General features: G+C 44.8%; 1 protein-coding gene across 1 annotated transcript; it reads right to left on the bottom strand.

Moving 5' to 3' along the window:
• Positions 1–1295: 1295 nt before the first annotated feature.
• Positions 1296–17138, bottom strand: LOC311125052 (tripartite motif-containing protein 2-like; the record flags this gene model as incomplete). The annotated part of the gene is made up of 11 exons (XM_084199131.1): positions 1296–1448; positions 3655–3795; positions 4083–4153; positions 4991–5159; positions 8965–9132; positions 9221–9324; positions 9743–9941; positions 10889–11068; positions 11226–11364; positions 15832–15934; positions 16982–17138. Coding segments are annotated over 11 exons (1584 nt in total), but the record flags the coding sequence as incomplete, so codon positions are not given.
• Between the last annotated feature and the right edge of the window lie 3479 nt (positions 17139–20617).

Raw genomic sequence — 20617 nt, 5'->3', positions numbered from 1 at the left:
CCATCCCCTGGTTCTCCTAGTGAAATCAGGCCTAAAATGACATGTGGCGCCCCCCTGTGGATGGATCCGGGTGGGGGTGCTGGTACCCCCTCTTGGGGTCACCCCCAAGCCGACCATGGGCACCCAAAACCCCCATGTGTGAGGTAAGAGCCTCCCCTGGTTCTCCTAGTGAAATCAGGCCTAAAATGACCTGTGGCGCCCCCCCTGTGGATGGGCCCATAGGGAGCAATTTGGGACGCACACAGTATATTCTTTCACGAAAAAATTGGATGGTTGAATATATACCTCATCCAAGTGTAAAGTCGCAAGCTGCCTTTTAGCTCAATCAAATCAACCAATCATCTATAATGAATCAATGTATTTATTTATTGATATATCTGTGGAGTATTAGAATAACCATAGCCACGTTCTTGAACAGTACTGAGCATTCCTTATTGATTTTGCAGACAACGATCCTCAAACTAACCATCGATATTATTATTCTATAGAACATACATTTATCTAGATTGTTCTGTAGAACCCATATGAACAATCTATACATTGTTCTGTAGAACCCATATGAACAATCTATATATTGTTCTGTAGAACCCATAGCAGTACGTAGGTTTAAGAGCAGATTAACTGGTTGAGATTAGTTTGATATTGAGCCAGATGAACAGGTTGAGATTAGTTTGATATTGAGCCAGATGAACAGGTTGAGATTAGTTTGATATTGAGCCAGATGAACAGGTTGAGATTAGTTTGATATTGAGCCAGATGAACAGGTTGAGATTAGTTTGATATTGAGCCAGATAAACAGGTTGAGATTGGTTTGATATTGAGCCAGATAAACAGGTTGAGATTGGTTTGATATTGAGCCAGATGAACAGGTTGAGATTGGTTTGATCTTGAGTGGTTGAGATAGGTCTTGCATGGGGGGGAGGGGGAGCTGTGACTTCATTTTGTCAAGCCGAGAGCAAGGTCCCAGGACTGTTTGACGTTGGCCAATAAGTGCTCTCACTGTGTAGCTCTGGCCAATAGTAAGGCAGATGAGTGACGTGTCGTCAGAGCAGAGAGAGGAGCTGATTTGAATGGCCGTCATTTAAGTTCATACTAAGTAGTGGTAGACATTGAAACAGTGATTCTGTCCGTCCAACCCTGCATCTCTCCAACTCTCTTCTCTCTCCATCCATCCATTCTCCCATACCTCCATCCCTTCACTACTGTAGGTATCTGTAGACCATGAAAGCAGTGGTTCTGTCCATCCATCTCCGCATTCCTCCACCCATCCCTCCCCCCCCCCCTCCATCCCTTCACTACTGTAGGTATCTGTAGACCTTGAAGCAGTGGTTCCCAGAGTCGGCCACCACCACGTGTCCATCAGAGGTGAGAGCCAGACCCTGAGGTCCGTAGAGAGGGTCAGCTGATGTATTGATGTAGGACAGGAAGGAGCCACTACCGTCAAACACCTTGGGGCGGGGGGGTGGGGGGGTGGAGATAGGATGACGAAATTACGTTTTGAATGTCGCTACTGTGTAAGTGATATGAAGTATTCTAAAAGTATTTTTAAAGTATTCTGAATAGATTACCTATTTTCTAAAGTAACTGAAAACAATACTTTTGTACCTGTATATCACTTTTTCCACATTTTGTTGTGTTACAGCCTGAATTTAAAATGGATTACATTTTTGTCACTGGCCTACACACAATACCCCATAATGTCAAAGTGGAATTACAGTACCAGTCAAAAGTGTGGACACATCTACTCATTCAAGGGTTTTTCTTTATTTTTACTATTTTCTACATTGCAGAATAACAGTGAAGACATCAGAACTATGAAATAACACATGGAATCATGTAGAAAGACTTACAGATGTAATCGCTGCCAAAAGTGCTTCTACAAAGTATTGACTCAGGGGTGTGAATACTTATGTAAATGAAGTATTTCTGTATTTAATTTTCAGTAAATTTGCAAACATTTCTAAAACCGTGTTTTCACTTGATCATTATGGGGTATTGTGTGTAGATGGGTGAGGGGAAAAAATATATTTGTGGAATAAGTCAAGGGATATGAATACTTTCTGAATGCACTGTAGATACATTACAGTGGGGAAAAAAAGTATTTAGTCAGCCACCAATTGTGCAAGTTCTCCCACTTAAAAAGATGAGAGAGGCCTGTCATTTTCATCATAGGTACACATCAACTATGACAGACAAAATGAGAAAAAAAATCCAGAAAATCACATTGTAGGATTTTTTATGAATTTATTTGCAAATTATGGTGGAAAATAAGTATTTGGTCAATAACAAAAGTTTCTCAATACTTTGTTATATACCCTTTGTTGGCAATGACACAGGTCAAACGTTTTCTGTAAGTCTTCACAAGGTTTTCACACACTGTTGCTGCTATTTTGGCCCATTCCTCCATGCAGATCTCCTCTAGAGCAGTGATGTTTTGGGGCTGTCGCTGGGCAACACGGACTTTCAACTCCCTCCAAAGATTTTCTATGGGGTTGAGATCTGGAGACTGGCTAGGCCACTCCAGGACCTTGAAATGCTTCTTACGAAGCCACTCCTTCGTTGCCCGGGTGGTGTGTTTGGGATCATTGTCATGCTGAAAGACCCAGCCACGTTTCATCTTCAATGCCCTTGCTGATGGAAGGAGGTTTTCACTCAAAATCTCACGATACATGGCCCCATTCATTCTTTCCTTTACACGGATCAGTCGTCCTGGTCCCTTTGCAGAAAAACAGCCCCAAAGCATGATGTTTCCACCGCCATGCTTCACAGTAGGTATGGTGTTCTTTGGATGCAACTCAGCATTCTTTGTCCTCCAAACACGACGTGTTGAGTTTTTACCAAAAAGTTATATTTTGGTTTCATCTGACCATATGACATTCTCCCAATCCTCTTCTGGATCATCCAAATGCACTCTAGCAAACTTCAGACGGGCCTGGACATGTACTGGCTTAAGCAGGGGGACACGTCTGGCACTGCAGGATTTGAGTCCCTGGCGGCGTAGTGTGTTACTGATGGTAGGCTTTGTTACTTTGGTCCCAGCTCTCTGCAGGTCATTCACTAGGTCCCCCCGTGTGGTTCTGGGATTTTTGCTCACTGTTCTTGTGATCATTTTGACCCCACGGGGTGAGATCTTGCGTGGAGCCCCAGATCGAGGGAGATTTTCAGTGGTCTTGTATGTCTTCCATTTCCTAATAATTGCTCCCACAGTTGATTTATTCAAACCAAGCTGCTTACCTATTGCAGATGCAGTCTTCCCAGCCTGGTGCAGGTCTACAAGTTTGTTTCTGGTGTCCTTTGACAGCTCTTTGGTCTTGGCCATAATGGAGTTTGGAGTGTGACTGTTTGAGGTTGTGGACAGGTGTCTTTTATACTGATTGGAGCCTCTTAAAGAAGAAGTTACAGGTCTGTGAGAGCCTGAAATCTTGCTTGTTTGTAGGTGACCAAATACTTATTTTCCACCATAATTTGCAAATAAATTCATTAAAAATCCTACAATGTGATTTTCTGGAAAAAAAAATCTCAATTTGTCTGTCATAGTTGACGTGTACCTATGATGAAAATTACAGACCTCTCTCATCTTTTTAAGTGGGAGAACTTGCACAATTGGTGTCTGACTAAATAATTTTTTCCCCCACTGTATATATATTACTGTACCTGTATACGGCTGTTGCCCCAGTCGGCTACGATGATGTTCCCGTTCACGTCGACGGCCACGCCTGTAGGAGCGTTAAACTGACCGTTGCCCTCTCCATTAGATCCAAACTTCAACAGCAGCTCTCCCTCTGGGGTGAACACCTGGGAGGGAGGGAGGGAGGGAGGGAGGGAGGGAGGGAGGGAGGGAGGGAGGGAGGGAGGGAGGGAGGGAGGGAGGGAGGGAGGGAGGGAGGGAAATCAGGACTTTTTCCTATTCATTCTATTGGGTTTAACGAAGGTTTGAGGTGTTTAGTTGATCCACCAGACCTTCTGAACATGAGTTGGTTGCTTAGTTACTGATGAGTTGGTTGCTTAGTTACTGATGAGTTGGTTGCTTAGTTACTGATGAATTGGTTGCTTAGTTACTGATGAGTTGGTTGCTTAGTTACCTTGACTGAGTGGTTGTGAAAGTCTGTCACTATGATCTCATTGTTGTTGTTGACGGCTGCAAAATGAGGACCTGGTCGGAAGAGAGGAGGAGAGAGGAGGAGAGGAGGTGGAGAGAGGAGGAGAAGAGGAGGAGAAGAGGAGGAGAGAGGAGGAGAGAGGAGGAGAGGAGGTGGAGAGAGGAGAGGAGGTGGAGAGGAGGAGAGGAGGAGAGGTGGAGAGGAGGAGAGGAGGTGGAGAGAGGAGGAGAGGAGGAGGAGAGAGGAGGAGAGAGGAGGAGAGGAGGTGGAGAGAGGAGAGGAGGTGGAGAGGAGGAGAGGAGGTGGAGAGGAGGAGAGAGGAGGAGAGAGGAGGAGAGGAGGAGGAGGAGGAGGAGGAGGAGGAGGAGGAGGAGAGGAGGAGAGGAGGAGAGAGGTGGAGAGGAGGAGAGGAGGTGGAGAGGAGGGAGAGGAGGAGAGGAGGAGAGGAGGAGAGGAGAGAGGAGGAGAGAGGAGGAGAGGAGGAGAGGAGGAGAGGAGGTGGAGAGGAGGTGGAGAGGAGGAGGAGAGGAGGAGGAGAGAGGAGGAGAGGAGGTGGAGAGAGGAGGAGAGGAGGAGAGGAGAGAGGAGGAGAGAGGAGGTGAGAGGAGGAGAGGGAGGGTGGAGAGGAGGAGGAGAGGAGGTGGAGAGGAGGTGAGGAGAGGAGGGAGGAGGAGAGGAGGAGAGAGGAGGAGAGGAGGAGAGAGAGGAGGAGAGGAGGAGGGAGGAGGAGAGGAGGAGAGGTGGAGCAAAGAGAGAGAGAGCAGAGAGGAGGAGAGATGGAAGTATCATGACGCCTTCATCACCATCGTCACCATCGTCATCATCACCATCGTCATCACCATCACCACCACCACCACCATCATCACCACCACCACCACCACCATCATCACCTGCGAACTGTTTGTCTCCATTGCCGCGGCTACCAAACTTAGTAACGAGCTTGCCGGTTGGCTGGAAGATGAAGACGGTGCATGCCTTGTTGTCAACGACGATCACATGACCGTTCTGATCCACGGACACACCCTTCGGTCCCATCAGCCTACCAGAGCCCAGCTTGGCCTGACAGACAGACAGATGACAACCAATCAGAGGACAGGTTAGCCTGACATACAGATGACAACCAATCAGAGGACAGCTTGGCCTGACAGATCAGAAAATAGAATAAAGTCACCCTTATGTCATTGAGGGGCAGATGCTCAAAGTACACCCCACCCAAAAAAATACAGTGCCTTCAGATAGTTCAGACCCCTTGACTTTTTCCTAATTTTTTTTAACAGCCTTATTTTAAAATGGATTAAATAAATAAAATGTCCTCAGCAATCTACACACAATACCCCATAATGCCAAAGCGAAAACAGGTTTTTAGAAATCTTTGCAAATGTATAAAAATAAAAAATAAAAAAAAGTCTTCAGACCCTTTGCCATGAGACTGTTTGTTCAGGTCCATCCTGTTTCCCATTGATCATCCTTGAGATGTTTCTACAACTTGATTGGAGTCCACCTGTGGTAAATTCAGTTTATTGGACATGATTTGGAAAGGCACACACCTGTCAATATAAAGGTCCCACCGTTGACAGTGCATGTCAGAGCAGAAACCAAGCCATGAGGTCAAAGGAATTGTCCGTAGAGCTCTGAGACAGGATTGTGTCGAGGCACAGATCTGGGGAAGGGTACCAAAACATTTCTGCAGCATTGAAGGTCCCCAAGAACACAGTGGCCTCCATCATTCTTAAATTGAAGAAGTTTGGAACCACCAAGACTATTGCTAGAAATGGCCGCCCGGCCAAACTGAGAAGGTACCTTGGTCAGGGAGGTGACCAAGAACCCTATGGTCACTCTGACAGAGCTCTAGAGTTCCTCTGTGGAGATGGGAGAACCTTCCAGAAGGACAACCATCTCTGCAGCCAGAGCCCGGACTTGAACCCGATCTAACATCTCTGAAGAGACCTGAAAATAGCTGTGCAGCGGACTCTCCCCATCCAACCTGACAGAGCTTGAGAGGATCTGCAGAGAAGAATGGGAGAAACTCCCCAAATACAGGTGTGCCAAGCTTGTAGCGTCATACCCAAGAAGTCTCGATGCTGTAATCGCTGCCAAAGGTTCTTCAACAAAGTACTGAGTAGAGGGTCTGAATACTTATGTAAATGTGATATTTCAGTTTTTTATTTGTAATACATTTATAAGAACATTTATAAAAACCTGTTTTTGCTTTGTCATTATGGGGTATTGTCTGTAGATTGATGAGGGGGAAAAAACTATTTAATCCATTTTAGAATAAGGCTGTAAAGTAACAAAATGTGGAAAAAGTCAAGGAGTCTGAATACTTTCCGAAGGCACAGTATAAAGGAAAGGGCATTACAATTTTACAAATCATTATAGTTTTACATGTACTCTACGGAGGGTCGGCTACAGACGGTAGGCTACGGAAGGTCGGCTACGGAGGGTCAGCTACGGACGGTAGGCTACGGAGGGTCGGCTACGGACAGTAAGCTACTGAGGGTCGGCTACGAACGGTAGGCTACAGACGGTAGGCTACGGAGGGTCAGCTACGGACGGTAGGCTACGGAGGGTCGGCTACGGACAGTAAGCTACTGAGGGTCGGCTACGGACGGTAGGCTACAGACGGTAGGCTACGGAGGGTCAGCTACGGACGGTAGGCTACGGAGGGTCGGCTACTGAGGGTCGGCTACGGACGGTAGGCTACAGACGGTAGGCTACGGAGGGTCAGCTACGGACGGTAGGCTACGGAGGGTCGGCTACGGACGGTAAGCTACTGAGGGTAGGCTGCATAAGCTACAGCTAGCTACCACTGCAGTGCATAAAATGTGGTGAGTAGTTGACTCAAATATCAATCTAAAAAGGGCAAAAGGGCTCAGAAACCCTTGGCCTCTATCTGTGCACGTGCCTGTATGTCACCTGTATGTCACCTGTATGTCACCTATATGTCACTTGTATGTCACCGGTTTGTCACCTGTATGTCACATACAGTACCAGTCAAAAGCTTGGACACACCGACTCATTCAAGGGTTTTTCTTTATTTTTACTATTTTCTACATTGTAGAATAATAGTGAAGACATTAAAACTATGAAATAACACATATGGAATCATGTAGTAACCAAAAAAGTGTTAATCAAATCAAAATATATATTTTATATTTGAGGTTCTTCAAAGTAGACACCATTTGCCTTGATGACAGCTTTGCACACTCTTGGCATTCTCTCAACCAGCTTCATGAGGTAGTCACCTGGAATGCATTTCAATTAACAGGTGTGCCTTCTTAAAAGTTAATTTGTGGAATTTATTTCCTTCTTAATGTGTTTGAACCAATCAGTTGTGTTGTGACAAGGTAGGGGTGGTATACAGAAGATATCCCTACTTGGTAAAAGACCAAGTCCATATTATGGCAAGAACAGCTCAAATGAGCAAAGAGAAACGACAGTCCATCATTACTTTAAGACATGAAGGTCAGTCAATACGGAACATTTCAAGAACTTTGAAAGTTTCTTCAAGTGCAGTTGCAAAAACCATTAAGCGCTATGATGAAACTGGCTCTCATGAGGACCGCCACAGGAAAGGAAGACCCAGAGTTACCTCTGCTGCAGAGGATAAGTTCATTAGAGTTAACTGCACCTCAGATTGCAGCCCAAATAAATGCTTCACAGAGTTCAAGTAACAGACACATCTCAACATCAACTGTTCAGAGGAGACTGTGTGAATCAGGCATTCATGGTCTAATTGCTGCAAAGAAACCACTACGAAAGGACACTAATAATAAGAAGAGACTTGCTTGGGCCAAGAAACACGAGCAATGGACATTAGACCGGTGGAAATCTGTCTTTTGGTCTGATGAATCCAAATTTGAGATTTTTGGATCCAACCGCAGTGTCTGTTGAGACGTAGAGTAGGTGAATGGATGATCTCTGCATGCGTGATCCTCTGTAGCTCAGCTGGTAGAGCACGGTGCTTGTAACGCCAAGGTAGTGGGTTCGATCCCCGGGACCACCCATACACACAAATGTATGCACGCATGACTGTAAGTCGCTTTGGATAAAAGCGTCTGCTAAATGGCATACTATTATTATTATGTGTGGTTCCCCACCGTGAAGCATGAAGGAGGAGGTGTTATGGTGTGGGGGTGCTTTGCTGGTGACACTGTCAGTGATTTATTTAGAATTCAAGTCAAACTTAACCAGCATGGCTACCACAGCATTCTGCAGCGATACGCCATCCCATTTGGTTTGCGCTTAGTGGGACTATCATTTGTTTTTCAACAGGACAATGACCCAACACACCTCCAGGCTGTGTAAGGGCTATTTGACCAAGAAGGAGAGTGATGGAGTGCTGCATCAGATGACCTGGTCTCCACAATCACCCGACCTCAACCCAATTCAGATGGTTTGGGATGAGTTGGACGGCAGAGTGAAGGAAAAGCAGCCAACAAGTGCTCAGCATATGTTGGAATTCCTTCAAGACTGTTGGAAATGCATTCCAGGTGAAGCTGTTTGAGAGAATGCCAAGAGTGTGCAAAGCTGTCATCAAGGCAAAGGGTGGCTACTTTGAAGAATCTAAAATACATTTTTATTTGTTTAACACTTTTTTTGGTTACTACATGATTCCATGTGTGTCATTTCATAGTTTTGATGTCTTCACTATTATTCTACAATGTAGAAAATAGTAAAAACAAAGAACAACCCTTGAATGAGTAGGTGTCCAAACTTTTGACTGGTACTGTATGTGTAACCTATATCTCACCTGTATGTCACCTGTATGTCACCTGTATGTCACCTGTATGTCACCTGTATCTCACCTGTATGTCACCTGTATGTCACCTGTATGTGACCTGTATGTGACCTATATGTTCACCTTGTATTTGCCATCGCTGGAGAAGATGCTGACCCACTTGTTGTCGTAGTCGGCGATGATGATGTCACCGTTGGGGTGAACAGCCACACCCGTCGGTCGTTGAAGTTGCCCTGGCGACCGACCCCTCACCCCAAAACGACTCTTAAACTCCCCCTCATTAGAGAAGATCTGTCCGGCGGGACGGACACAAACAGACACAAACTATCAAAATTAGGCAAATGTGTGCGTGCATGCGTGTGTGTGTGTGTGTATTTACCTGGACACACTGGTTATTGCTGTCTGCTATTAGAATCCTGCCACTGGAGGACGCTGCCACACCCTGCAGGTTAGTAAACTCTCCTTTATTCCTCCCCTTAGTCCCTGGAGCACACGCACACACACACACACACACACACACACACACACACACACACACACACACGCACACACACAGTGAAAACATTATTAATGGAGAAATTAAAGGCAGAGAGAGAGAGAAACAGACAGAGAGAGAGAGAAACAGACAGAGAGAGAGAGAAACAGACAGAGAGAGAGAGAAAAACAGACAGAGAGATGGAAACAGAGAAATAGAGAGAGAGAGAAACAGAGAGATAGAGAGAGAGAGAAACAGACAGAGAGAGAGAGAAACAGACAGAGAGAGAGAGAAACAGACAGAGAGAGAGAGAAACAGAAAGAGAGAAACTCTCTCTCTCTCTCTCTCTCTCTCTCTCTCTCTCTCTCTCTCTCTCTCTCTCTCTCTCTCTCTCTCTCTCTCTCTCTCTCTCTCTCTCTCTCTCACCTATCCTGAAGATGAGGTCATCTTCGATGGGGTTCTCTCTGCGTCTGGGTGTCCCCAGGGCACTGCCCGTCCTCCTGGACCCCTTCTTCTTACTCCCAGACCCAGGGGATTTCCCTCTTCGCTTAGCCCCCTCAGAGGAGCCTGTAGACGTGGTGGCGGTGGCCGTCAGAGAGGTGGCTGTGGTGGTGGGAGGAGACACCTGGAAGAGACAGTTAACATTGAGTTAGAGGGAGGAAGGGACGGTAGACAGACACAAAATTCCGGTAACTTTCGCTAAATTCCCAGGTTTTCCAGAAATACTGGTTGGAAGATCTGGGAGTCCTCCAAAAAACCCTACTCTCCTTACCTCTCTCACTCTTAAACTCTCTCACACAGTCTCTCTCTCACACAGTCTCTGTCTCTCACACAGTCTCTCTCTCACAAAGTCTCTGTCTCTCTCACTCAGTCTCTCACACAGTCTCTCTCTCTCTCTCTCTCACACAGTCTCTGTCTCTCACACAGTCTCTCTCTCACACAGTCTCTGTCTCTCACACAGTCTCTCTCTCACACAGTCTCTGTCTCTCACACAGTCTCTGGCTCTCACACAGTCTCTCTCTCACACAGTCTCTGGCTCTCACACAGTCTCTCTCACACAGTCTCTGGCTCTCACACAGGCTCTCTCTCACACAGTCTCTGTCTCTCACACAGTCTCTCTCACACAGTCTCTCTCTCACACAGTCTCTGTCTCTCACACAGCCTCTCTCTCACACAGTCTCTGGCTCTCACACAGTCTCTCTCTCACACAGTCTCTGGCTCTCACACAGTCTCTCTCTCACACAGTCTCTCACACAGTCTCTCTCACACAGTCTCTCTCTCTCACACAGTCTCTGTCTCTCACACAGTCTCTCTCTCACACAGTCTCTGGCTCTCACACAGTCTCTCTCTCACACAGTCTCTGGCTCTCTCACACAGTCTCTCACACAGTCTCTCTCACACAGTCTCTCTCTCACACAGTCTCTCTCTCTCTCCCACAGTCTCTGGCTCTCTCACACAGTCTCTCACACAGTCTCTCTCTCTCTCCCACAGTCTCTGTCTCTCTCACACAGTCTCTGTCACGCTGTCTCCCTCACTCCATCTCTCTCACTCCGTCTCTCTGTCTCTCATTACCTCAGGGTCAGGGGACCTGGTAACTCTGAGTCTGAAGGGACTTCCTTTGATGTGTTGGTCATAGAGCCGGAGAGCCAATGAGAACTCTCCTTCCTTGTTTACAGTGTAAACAAAATCATATGTCCCGTTCTTGTGGTCGATTATCTCCCCGTCCGCTACGCTACAATCTGGGGTACACACCTGGAACAAGATATAACAACTCTATTTATCCATGTAGGGCAATTAGTTTAGCTTAGTTTAGCGTAACGTAGCATAGCTTAGCGTAGCGTAGCATACATTAGCTTGGTTTATTTTCTTTTCTTTTAGCTTAACGTGCGTGTGCGTGTCGGTCCCCCACCTCAGCAGACAGGATGGCGTTGCCGCCCCTGCAGGGTCCCCCGGCCTTGTCTCTGGTCGTTATGGTTACACAGGCTGGGAGACCCACGATGCACTGCTCCAGCCCAACACCCGACGCCTCACTCTGGCTCGCCACCGCGCTTGGGACGTCAAATCATGATGTCATTATTTTTATTTCATTTATATTAATTGTTTCATTTCTATTTTTTGTAAAAGAAAATGTGTTTATTAATATTTTATCTAGCTAACATATTTGATCTCTGATACCAGCAGCCAGTTCAATTCCTACCCTTCCATCGTCCCTCTCAGATCCACAACACAAAAAAACATTCGAAAAAACTCTGAAAATTAATTTAAATGAAAAACAGTAAAATACCCTATTTGGATAAGTGAACACCCTCCTGAGTTAATACTTGGTGGAACCACCTTTTGCTTGAATTACAGCCATGAGTCTCTTCGAATACGTCTGTGACTGTGACCTAGACGGTGCAATATTTGCCCATTCTTCCTTGCAGAATTGTTCAAGCTCAGTCAAATTGCATGGGTGACCGCTCATGGACTACAGTCATTCCACAGATTCTCAAATGGGATTTAGCTCTGACTAGGGCCAATCAAGGACATTCATTCACCTTCTTGTCCTTCAACCACCGTACGGTTGCTTTGGCGGTGTGCTTTGGGTCATTGTCACGTTGAAACGTGGACCATCTTCCCATTTTCAACTTCCCGGCAGAGGGCTGCAGGTTCTCCTCAAGAATCTGTGGGTATTTTGCACTGTCCCATCTTCCCTTCTCTCCTGACAGGTGCTCCAGTCCCTGCTGAAGAGAAACACCCCCACAACAGGATGCTGCCACCGCCGTCCTTTACTGTAGGCACGGTGTTCTTTGGGTGGAAAAAATGTATTGGGTTTTCGCCAGACATATCGTTTTTGCATTCAGGCCAAAAAGTTCAATTTTGGTCTCATCTGACCACAGCACCTTTTGCCACTTGGCCTCAGAATCTACAATGTGCTTTTTGGCAAAGCTCAAAACAAGACTTGATGTGGCTTTTTTTTGTGGAGTGTTTTATTTCTTGCCACCCTCCCATAGAGGCCAGAACTGTGGAGCGCTTGTGATATTGTGGTCACATGCACACGTTGATCGGTCTTTTGCCATAAAGGCCTGAAGCTCCTTCAATGTCGCCATTGGCTTCCTGGTAGCCTCTCTGATCAGTCTCCTCCTTGCTCGATCATCCGGTTTGGAGGGACGGTCTGATCTATGCAGGGTCTGGGTGATGTCATACACCTTCCACTTCTTAATAATGGTCTTAACTGTGCTCCGAGGGATAGACAAAGCCTTTGAAATATTTGTATATCCATCCCGTGACTTGTGCCTTTCCACAACTTTATCTCGTAGATCTTTTGAAAGTACCTTTCCGCCCATAGTGGATTCTTTGCTTTGAATTGCACTACTAAGCAGTGGAGTCCTCTATGAACAATTGCTTTTATTCTGAACTAATCAAAGTCACTACAATTGATCACAGATGGAAGCCAATTAGCTTGATTTGTGATCTGGAAGGTGGTTGGATATACCTCAGCAAGTTTGCAATTCTACGGGGGGGGGGGGGCGTTCACTTATCCAAATAGGGTATTTTACTGATTTACTTTTAATTAATTTTCAGAGTTTTTTTTCGATTTTCTTTTACACTTGGGTATTGTGGGTTACTGTGTGTAAATAAAGCTGGAAAAAGTATAATTTTAAGGCAATAAAAGATGAACATTTTGAAAGGGGATGGTGACTTTCTATACCCACTGTAGACTGACCTGGTAGTGATGATAATCCCCAGTTGATGTAGACTGGCCTGGTAGTGATGATAATCCCCATCTGATATAGACTGACCTGGTAGTGATGATAATCCCCAGTTGATATAGACTGACCTGGTAGTGATGATAATCCCCATCTGATATAGACTGACCTGGTAGTGATGATAATCCCCAGTTGATATAGACTGACCTGGTAGTGATGATAATCCCCATCTGATATAGACTGACCTGGTAGTGATGATAATCCCCAGTTGATATAGACTGACCTGGTAGTGATGATAATCCCCATCTGATATAGACTGACCTGGTAGTGATGATAATCCCCATCTGATATAGACTGACCTGGTAGTGATGATGATCCCCAGTTGATATAGACTGACCTGGTAGTGATGATAATCCCCAGTTGATATAGACTGACCTGGTAGTGATGATAATCCCCATCTGATATAGACTGACCTGGTAGTGATGATAATCCCCATCTGATATAGACTGACCTGGTAGTGATGATAATCCCCATCTGATATAGACTGACCTGGTAGTGATGATAATCCCCAGTTGATATAGACTGACCTGGTAGTGATGATAATCCCCATCTGATATAGACTGACCTGGTAGTGATGATAATCCCCATCTGATATAGACTGACCTGGTAGTGATGAAAATCCCCATCTGATATAGACTGACCTGATAGTGATGATAATCCCCATCTGATATAGACTGACCTGGTATTGATGAAAATCCCCATCTGATATAGACTGACCTGGTAGTGATGATAATCCCCATCTGATATACACTGACCTGGTAGTGATGATAATCCCCAGTTGATATAGACTGACCCAGTAGTGATGATAATCCCCATCTGATATAGACTGATCTGGTAGTGATGATAATCCCCATCTTATATAGACTGACCTGGTAGTGATGATAATCCCCAGTTGATATAGACTGACCTGGTAGTGATGATAATCCCCAGTTGATATAGACTGACCTGGTAGTGATGATAATCCCCATCTGATATAGACTGACCTGGTAGTGATGATAATCCCCATCTGATATAGACTGACCTGGTAGTGATGATAATCCCCATCTGATATAGACTGACCTGGTAGTGATGATAATCCCCATCTGATATAGACTGACCTGGTAGTGATGAAAATCCCCATCTGATATAGACTGACCTGGTAGTGATGATAATCCCCATCTGATATAGACTGACCTGGTAGTGATGATAATCCCCATCTGATATAGACTGACCTGGTAGTGATGATGATCCCCAGTTGATATAGACTGACCTGGTAGTGATGATAATCCCCATCTGATATAGACTGACCTGGTAGTGATGATAATCCCCATCTGATATAGACTGACCTGGTAGTGATGATAATCCCCATCTGATATAGACTGACCTGGTAGTGATGATAATCCCCATCTGATATAGACTGACCTGGTAGTGATGATAATCCCCATCTGATATAGACTGACCTGGTAGTGATGATAATCCCCATCTGATATAGACTGACCTGGAAGTGATGATAATCCCCAGTTGATATAGACTGACCTGGTAGTGATGATAATCCCCATCTGATATAGACTGACCTGGTAGTGATGATAATCCCCATCTGATATAGACTGACCTGGTAGTGATGATAATCCCCATCTGATATAGACTGACCTGGTAGTGATGATAATCCCCATCTGATATAGACTGACCTGGTAGTGATGATAATCCCCATCTGATATAGACTGACCTGGTAGTGATGATAATCCCCATCTGATATAGACTGACATGGTAGTGATGATAATCCCCATCTGATATAGACTGACCTGGTAGTGATGATAATCCCCATCTGATATAGACTGACCTGGTAGTGATGATAATCCCCATCTGATATAGGCTGACCTGGTAGTGATGATAATCCCCATCTGATATAGACTGACCTGGTAGTGATGATAATCCCCATCTGATATAGGCTGACCTGGTAGTGATGATAATCCCCATCTGATATAGACTGACCTGGTAGTGATGATAATCCCCATCTGATATAGACTGACCTGGTAGTGATGAAAATCCCCATCTGATATAGACTGACCTGGTAGTGATGATAATCCCCATCTGATATAGACTGACCTGGTAGTGATGATAATCCCCATCTGATATAGACTGACCTGGTACTGATGATAATCCCCAGTTGATATAGACTGACCTGGTAGTGATGATAATCCCCATCTGATATAGACTGACCTGGTAGTGATGATAATCCCCATCTGATATAGACTGACCTGGTAGTGATGATAATCCCCATCTGATATAGACTGACCTGGTAGTGATGATAATCCCCATCTGATATAGACTGACCTGGTAGTGATGATAATCCCCATCTGATATAGACTGACCTGGTAGTGATGATAATCCCCATCTGATATAGACTGACCTGGTAGTGATGATAATCCCCATCTGATATAGACTGACCTGGTAGTGATGATAATCCCCATCTGATATAGACTGACCTGGTAGTGATGATAATCCCCAGTTGATATAGACTGACCTGGTAGTGATAATCCCCATCTGATATAGACTGACCTGGTAGTGATGATAATCCCCATCTGATATAGACTGACCTGGTAGTGATGATAATCCCCATCTGATATAGACTGACCTGGTAGTGATGATAATCCCCATCTGATATAGACTGACCTGGTAGTGATGATAATCCCCAGTTGATATAGACTGACCTGGTAGTGATGATAATCCCCAGTTGATATAGACTGACCTGGTAATGATGATAATCCCCAGTTGATATAGACTGACCTGGTAGTGATGATAGTTCCCAGGTTGTGGATAGACCTCCTCAGCCCGTCTGCCTCCATCAGTAAGTCCAGCTGATCATTCTCCTCAGCCTGGAATGGTAGCCCTACCGGAAATATACATGTTAAAACGGTAGCCCTACCGGAAATATACATGTTAAAACGGTAGCCCTACCGGAAATATACATGTTAAAAACAGTAGACCTACCGGAAATATACATGTTAAAAACGGTAGCCATGGTAGCCATGAATGGTAGCCATGAACAAACATATAAAGGCAACATGTAAAGTGTTGGTCCCATGTTTCATGAGCAAAAATAAAAAATCCCATACATTTTTCACACGCACAAAAAGCTTATTCCTCTCAAATTGTGTGCACAAATTAGTTTACATCCTTGTTAGTGAGCATTTCTCCTTTGCCAAGATAATCCATCCACCTGCCAGGTGTGGCATATCAAGAAGCTGATTCAACAGCATGATCATTACACAGGTGCACCTTGTGCTGGGGACAATAAAAGGCCACTCTAAAATGTGCAGTTGTGTCACACAACACCACAAATTTGGAGGGAGTGTGCAATTGGCATGCTGACTGCAGGAATGTCCACCAGAGCTGTTTCCAGATAATTTTATGTTCATTTCTCTACCATAAGCCGCCTCCAACATCGTTTTAGAGAACTTGGAAGTACATCCAACCGGCCTTACAACTGAAGACCACATGTAACCACGTTCACCTACTCTGCGTCTCACAAAGACATGGCGGTTGGAACCAAAATCTCCAATTTGGACTCATCAGACCAAAGGACAGATTTCCACTGGTCTAACGTCCATTGTTCGTGTTTCTTGCTCGTGTTTCTTGTCTCTCAACAAGCTTCACCTGGAACGCTTTTCCCCTCGTTGGTTGGATTTGAAAATCCAACCATTGTAATGGAAGGGGTTGGCACTTGGGGGGGCTGTGTGCGGCTGTCTGTGTTTGAGTGAGAAACACACAGAGGAAAGCCAACCAGTAAAAACACAGCGCCCTTCATTAACAACGCAATGTACCGACAACATCAAAGAGACATTCCAGACTCTGAAGCTAGGAGGACTTTCAAAGTTAGGTGCTAGCCTAACTAATATCACATGCCATGGAACGGAACATGTTAGAATTTCCAGACCTTGGCTGGCCAGCTCCCCCAGCCTCTCCCCAAGGCCTCTCTCAGCCTGCAGGCTCGCGGCGCTGGCCTCCCCGCTCAGGGCCTTCTCTGTCTGGGTACAGGTGTCAACTATACCCCCCTGGCCATGGAGCAGGGTATCCAGCTGGCCCTGCAGGACCTGGGAAGGAGAGAGGAGATAGAGAATTGGCCTTTTACCAGATTACCATAGAACAGACCACGTATTCACCCTGCACACCCTAATTTGACAAACAAACAAACCAAAACAAAGGCAAAGTCTTCTCATGCTTTGTTGATTTAAAAAAAGATTGACTCAATTTGGCATGAGGATCTGCTATACAAATTGATGGAAAGTGGGGTTGGGGGAAAAACATATGACATTATAAAATCCATGTACACAAACAACAAGTGTGCGGTTAAAATTGGCAAAACACACACATTTCTTTCCACAGGGCCGTGGGGTGAAACAGGGATGCAGCTTAAGCCCCACACTATTCTACATATACAGTACCAGTCAAAGGTTTGGACACGCCTACTCATTCAAGGGTTTTGCTTTATTTTTACTATTTTCTACATTGTAGAATAATAGTGAAGACATCAACACTATGAAATAACACATATGGAATCATGTAGTAACCAGAAAAGTGTAGCCACCCTTGATGACAGCTTTGCACACTCTTGGCATTCTCTCAACCAGCTTCACCTGGAATGCTTTTACAACAGTCTTGAAGGAGTTCCCACATATGCTGAGCACTTGTTGGCTGCTTTTCCTTCACTCTGCCGTCCGACTCATCCCAAACCATCTGAATTGGGTTGAGGTTGGGGGATTGTGGAGGCCAGGTCACCTGATGCAGCACTCCATCACTCTCCTTCTTGGTAAAATAGCCCTTACACAGCCTGGAGGTGTGTTGGGTCATTGTCCTGTTGAAAAACAAATGATAGTCCCACTAAGCCCAAACCAGATGGGATGGCGTATCACTGCAGAATGCTGTGGTAGCCATGCTGGTTAAGTGTGCCTTGAATTCTAAATAAATCATTGACAGTGTCACCGGCAAAGCACCCCCACACCATAACACCTCCTCCTCCATGCTTTACGGTGGGAACTACACATGCGGAGATCATCCGTTCACCCACACCGCGTCTCACAAAGACACAGCGGTTGGAACCAAAAATCTCAAATTTGGATTCATCATACCAAAGGACAGATTTCCACCGGTCTAATGTCCATTGCTTGTGTTTCTTGGCCCAAGCAAGTCTCTTCTTATTATTAGTGTCCTTTAGTAGTGTTTTTTTTTTGCAGCAATTCGACCATGAAGGCCTGATTCACGCAGTCTCCTCTGAACAGTTGATGTTGAGATGTGTCTGTGACTTGAACTCTGTGAAGCATTTATTTCGGCTGCAATTTCTGAGGCTGGTAACTCTAATGAACTTATCCTCTGCAGCAGAGGTAACTCTGGGTCTTCCTTTCCTGTGGCGGTCCTCATGAGAGCCAGTTTCATCATAGCGCTTAATGGTTTTTGCGACTGCACTTGAAGAAACTTTCTAAGTTCTTGAAATGTTCCGTATTGACTGACCTTCACGTCTTAAAGTAATGATGGACTGTCGTTTCTCTTTGCTTATTTGAGCTGTTCTTGCCATAATATGGACTTGGTCTTTTACCAAATAGGGCTATCTTCTGTATACCCCCCTACCTTGTCACAACCCAACTGATTGGCTCAAACGCATTAAGAAGGAAAGAAATCCCACAAATTAACTTTTAAGAAGGCACACCTGTTAATTGAAATGCATTCCAGGTGACTACCTCATGAAGCTGGTTGAGAGAATGCCAAGAGCAAAGCTGTCATCAAGGCAAATGGTGTCTACTTTGAAGAACCTCAAATATAAAATATATTTTGATTTGTTTAACACTTTTTTGGTTACTTCATGATCCCATATGTTTTATTTCATAGTTTTGATGTCTTCACTATTTTTATACAATGTAAGAAATAGTAAAAATAAAGAAAAACCCTTGAATGAGTAGGTGTGTCCAAATTTTTGACTGGTAGTGTGCATCAATGAATTGGCGAGGGCACTAGAACAGTCTGCAGCACCCGGCCTCACCCTACTAGAATCTGAAGTCAAATGTCTACTGTTTGCTGAAGATCTGGTGCTTCTGTCCCCAACCAAGGAGGGCCTACAGCAGCACCTAGATCTTCTGCACAGATTCTGTCAGACCTGGGCCCTGACAGTAAATCTCAGTAAGACAAAAATAATGGCGTTCCAAAAAAGGTCCAGTTGCCAAGACCACAAATACAAATTCCGTCTAGACACCGTTACCCTAGAGCACACAAAAAAACTATACATACCTCGGCCTAAACATCAGCGCCACAGGTAACTTCCACAAAGATGTGAACGATCTGAGAGACAAGGCAAGAAGGACCTTCTACACCATCAAAAGGAACATTACATTTGACCAACCAATTAGGATCTGGCTAAAAATACTTGAATCAGTTATAGAACCCATTGCCCTTTATGGTTGTGAGGTCTGGGGTCCGCTCACCAACCAAGGATTCACAAAATGGGACAAACACCAAATTGAGACTGCATGCAGAATTCTGCAAAAATATCCTCTGTGTACAACGTAAAACACCAAATAATGCACGCAGAGCAGAATTAGGCCGATATCCACTAATTATCAAAATCCAGACAAGAGCCGTTAAATTCTACAACCACCTAAAAGGAAGTGATTCCTAAACCTTCCATAACAAAGCCATCACCTACAGAGAGATTAACCTGGAGAAGAGTCCGCTAAGCAAGCTGGTCCTGGGGCTCTGTTCCCAAACACAAACAGACCCCACAGAGCCCCAGGACAGCAACACAATTAGACCCAACCAAATCATGAGAAAACCAAAAGATAATTACTTGACACATTGGAAAGAATTTACAAAAAAACAGAGCAAACTACAATGCTATTTGGCTCTAAACAGAGAATACACAGTGGCAGAATACCTGACCACTGTGACTGACCCAAACTTAAGGAAAGCTTTGACTATGTACAGACTCAGTGAGCGTAGCCTTGCTATTGAGAAAGGCTGCCGAAGGCAGACCTGGCTCTCAAGAGAAGACAGGCTATGTGCACACTGCCCACAAAATGAGGTGGAAACTGAGCTGCACTTCCTAACCCCCTGCTAAATGTATGACCATATTAAAGACACATATTTCTCTCAGATTACACAGACCCACAGAGAATTCGAAAACAAATTCAATTTTGATAAACTCCCATATCTATTGGGTGAAATACCACAGTGTGCCATCACAGCAGCAATATTTGTGACCTGTTGCCACAAGAAAAGGGCAACCAGTGAAGAACAAACACCATTGTAAATACAACCTATATTTATGTTTATTTATTTTCCCTTTTGTACTTTAACTATTTGCACATTGTTACAACACTGTATATAGACATAATATGACAATTGAAATGTCTTTATTCTTTTGGAACTTTTGTGAGTGTAATGTTTAGAGAAAGCGAGAGAGAGAGATGGTGACACTTTTTCTACCTCCCTCCCTCCCCCCACACTCTTTCTCTCTCCCCCCTCTCTCTTTCTCTCTCCCCCTCTCTTTCTCTCCCCCCCTCTCTCTCTCTCCCCCCCCTCTCTC

This window comes from Coregonus lavaretus (genome assembly GCF_964263955.1).
Source record: "Coregonus lavaretus genome assembly, contig: HAP1_SCAFFOLD_4296, whole genome shotgun sequence".
Lineage (NCBI taxonomy): Eukaryota > Metazoa > Chordata > Actinopteri > Salmoniformes > Salmonidae > Coregonus > Coregonus lavaretus.
The sequence above is the reverse complement of the archived record's forward strand: the minus strand, read 5'-3'. Positions and strand labels throughout refer to the sequence as shown.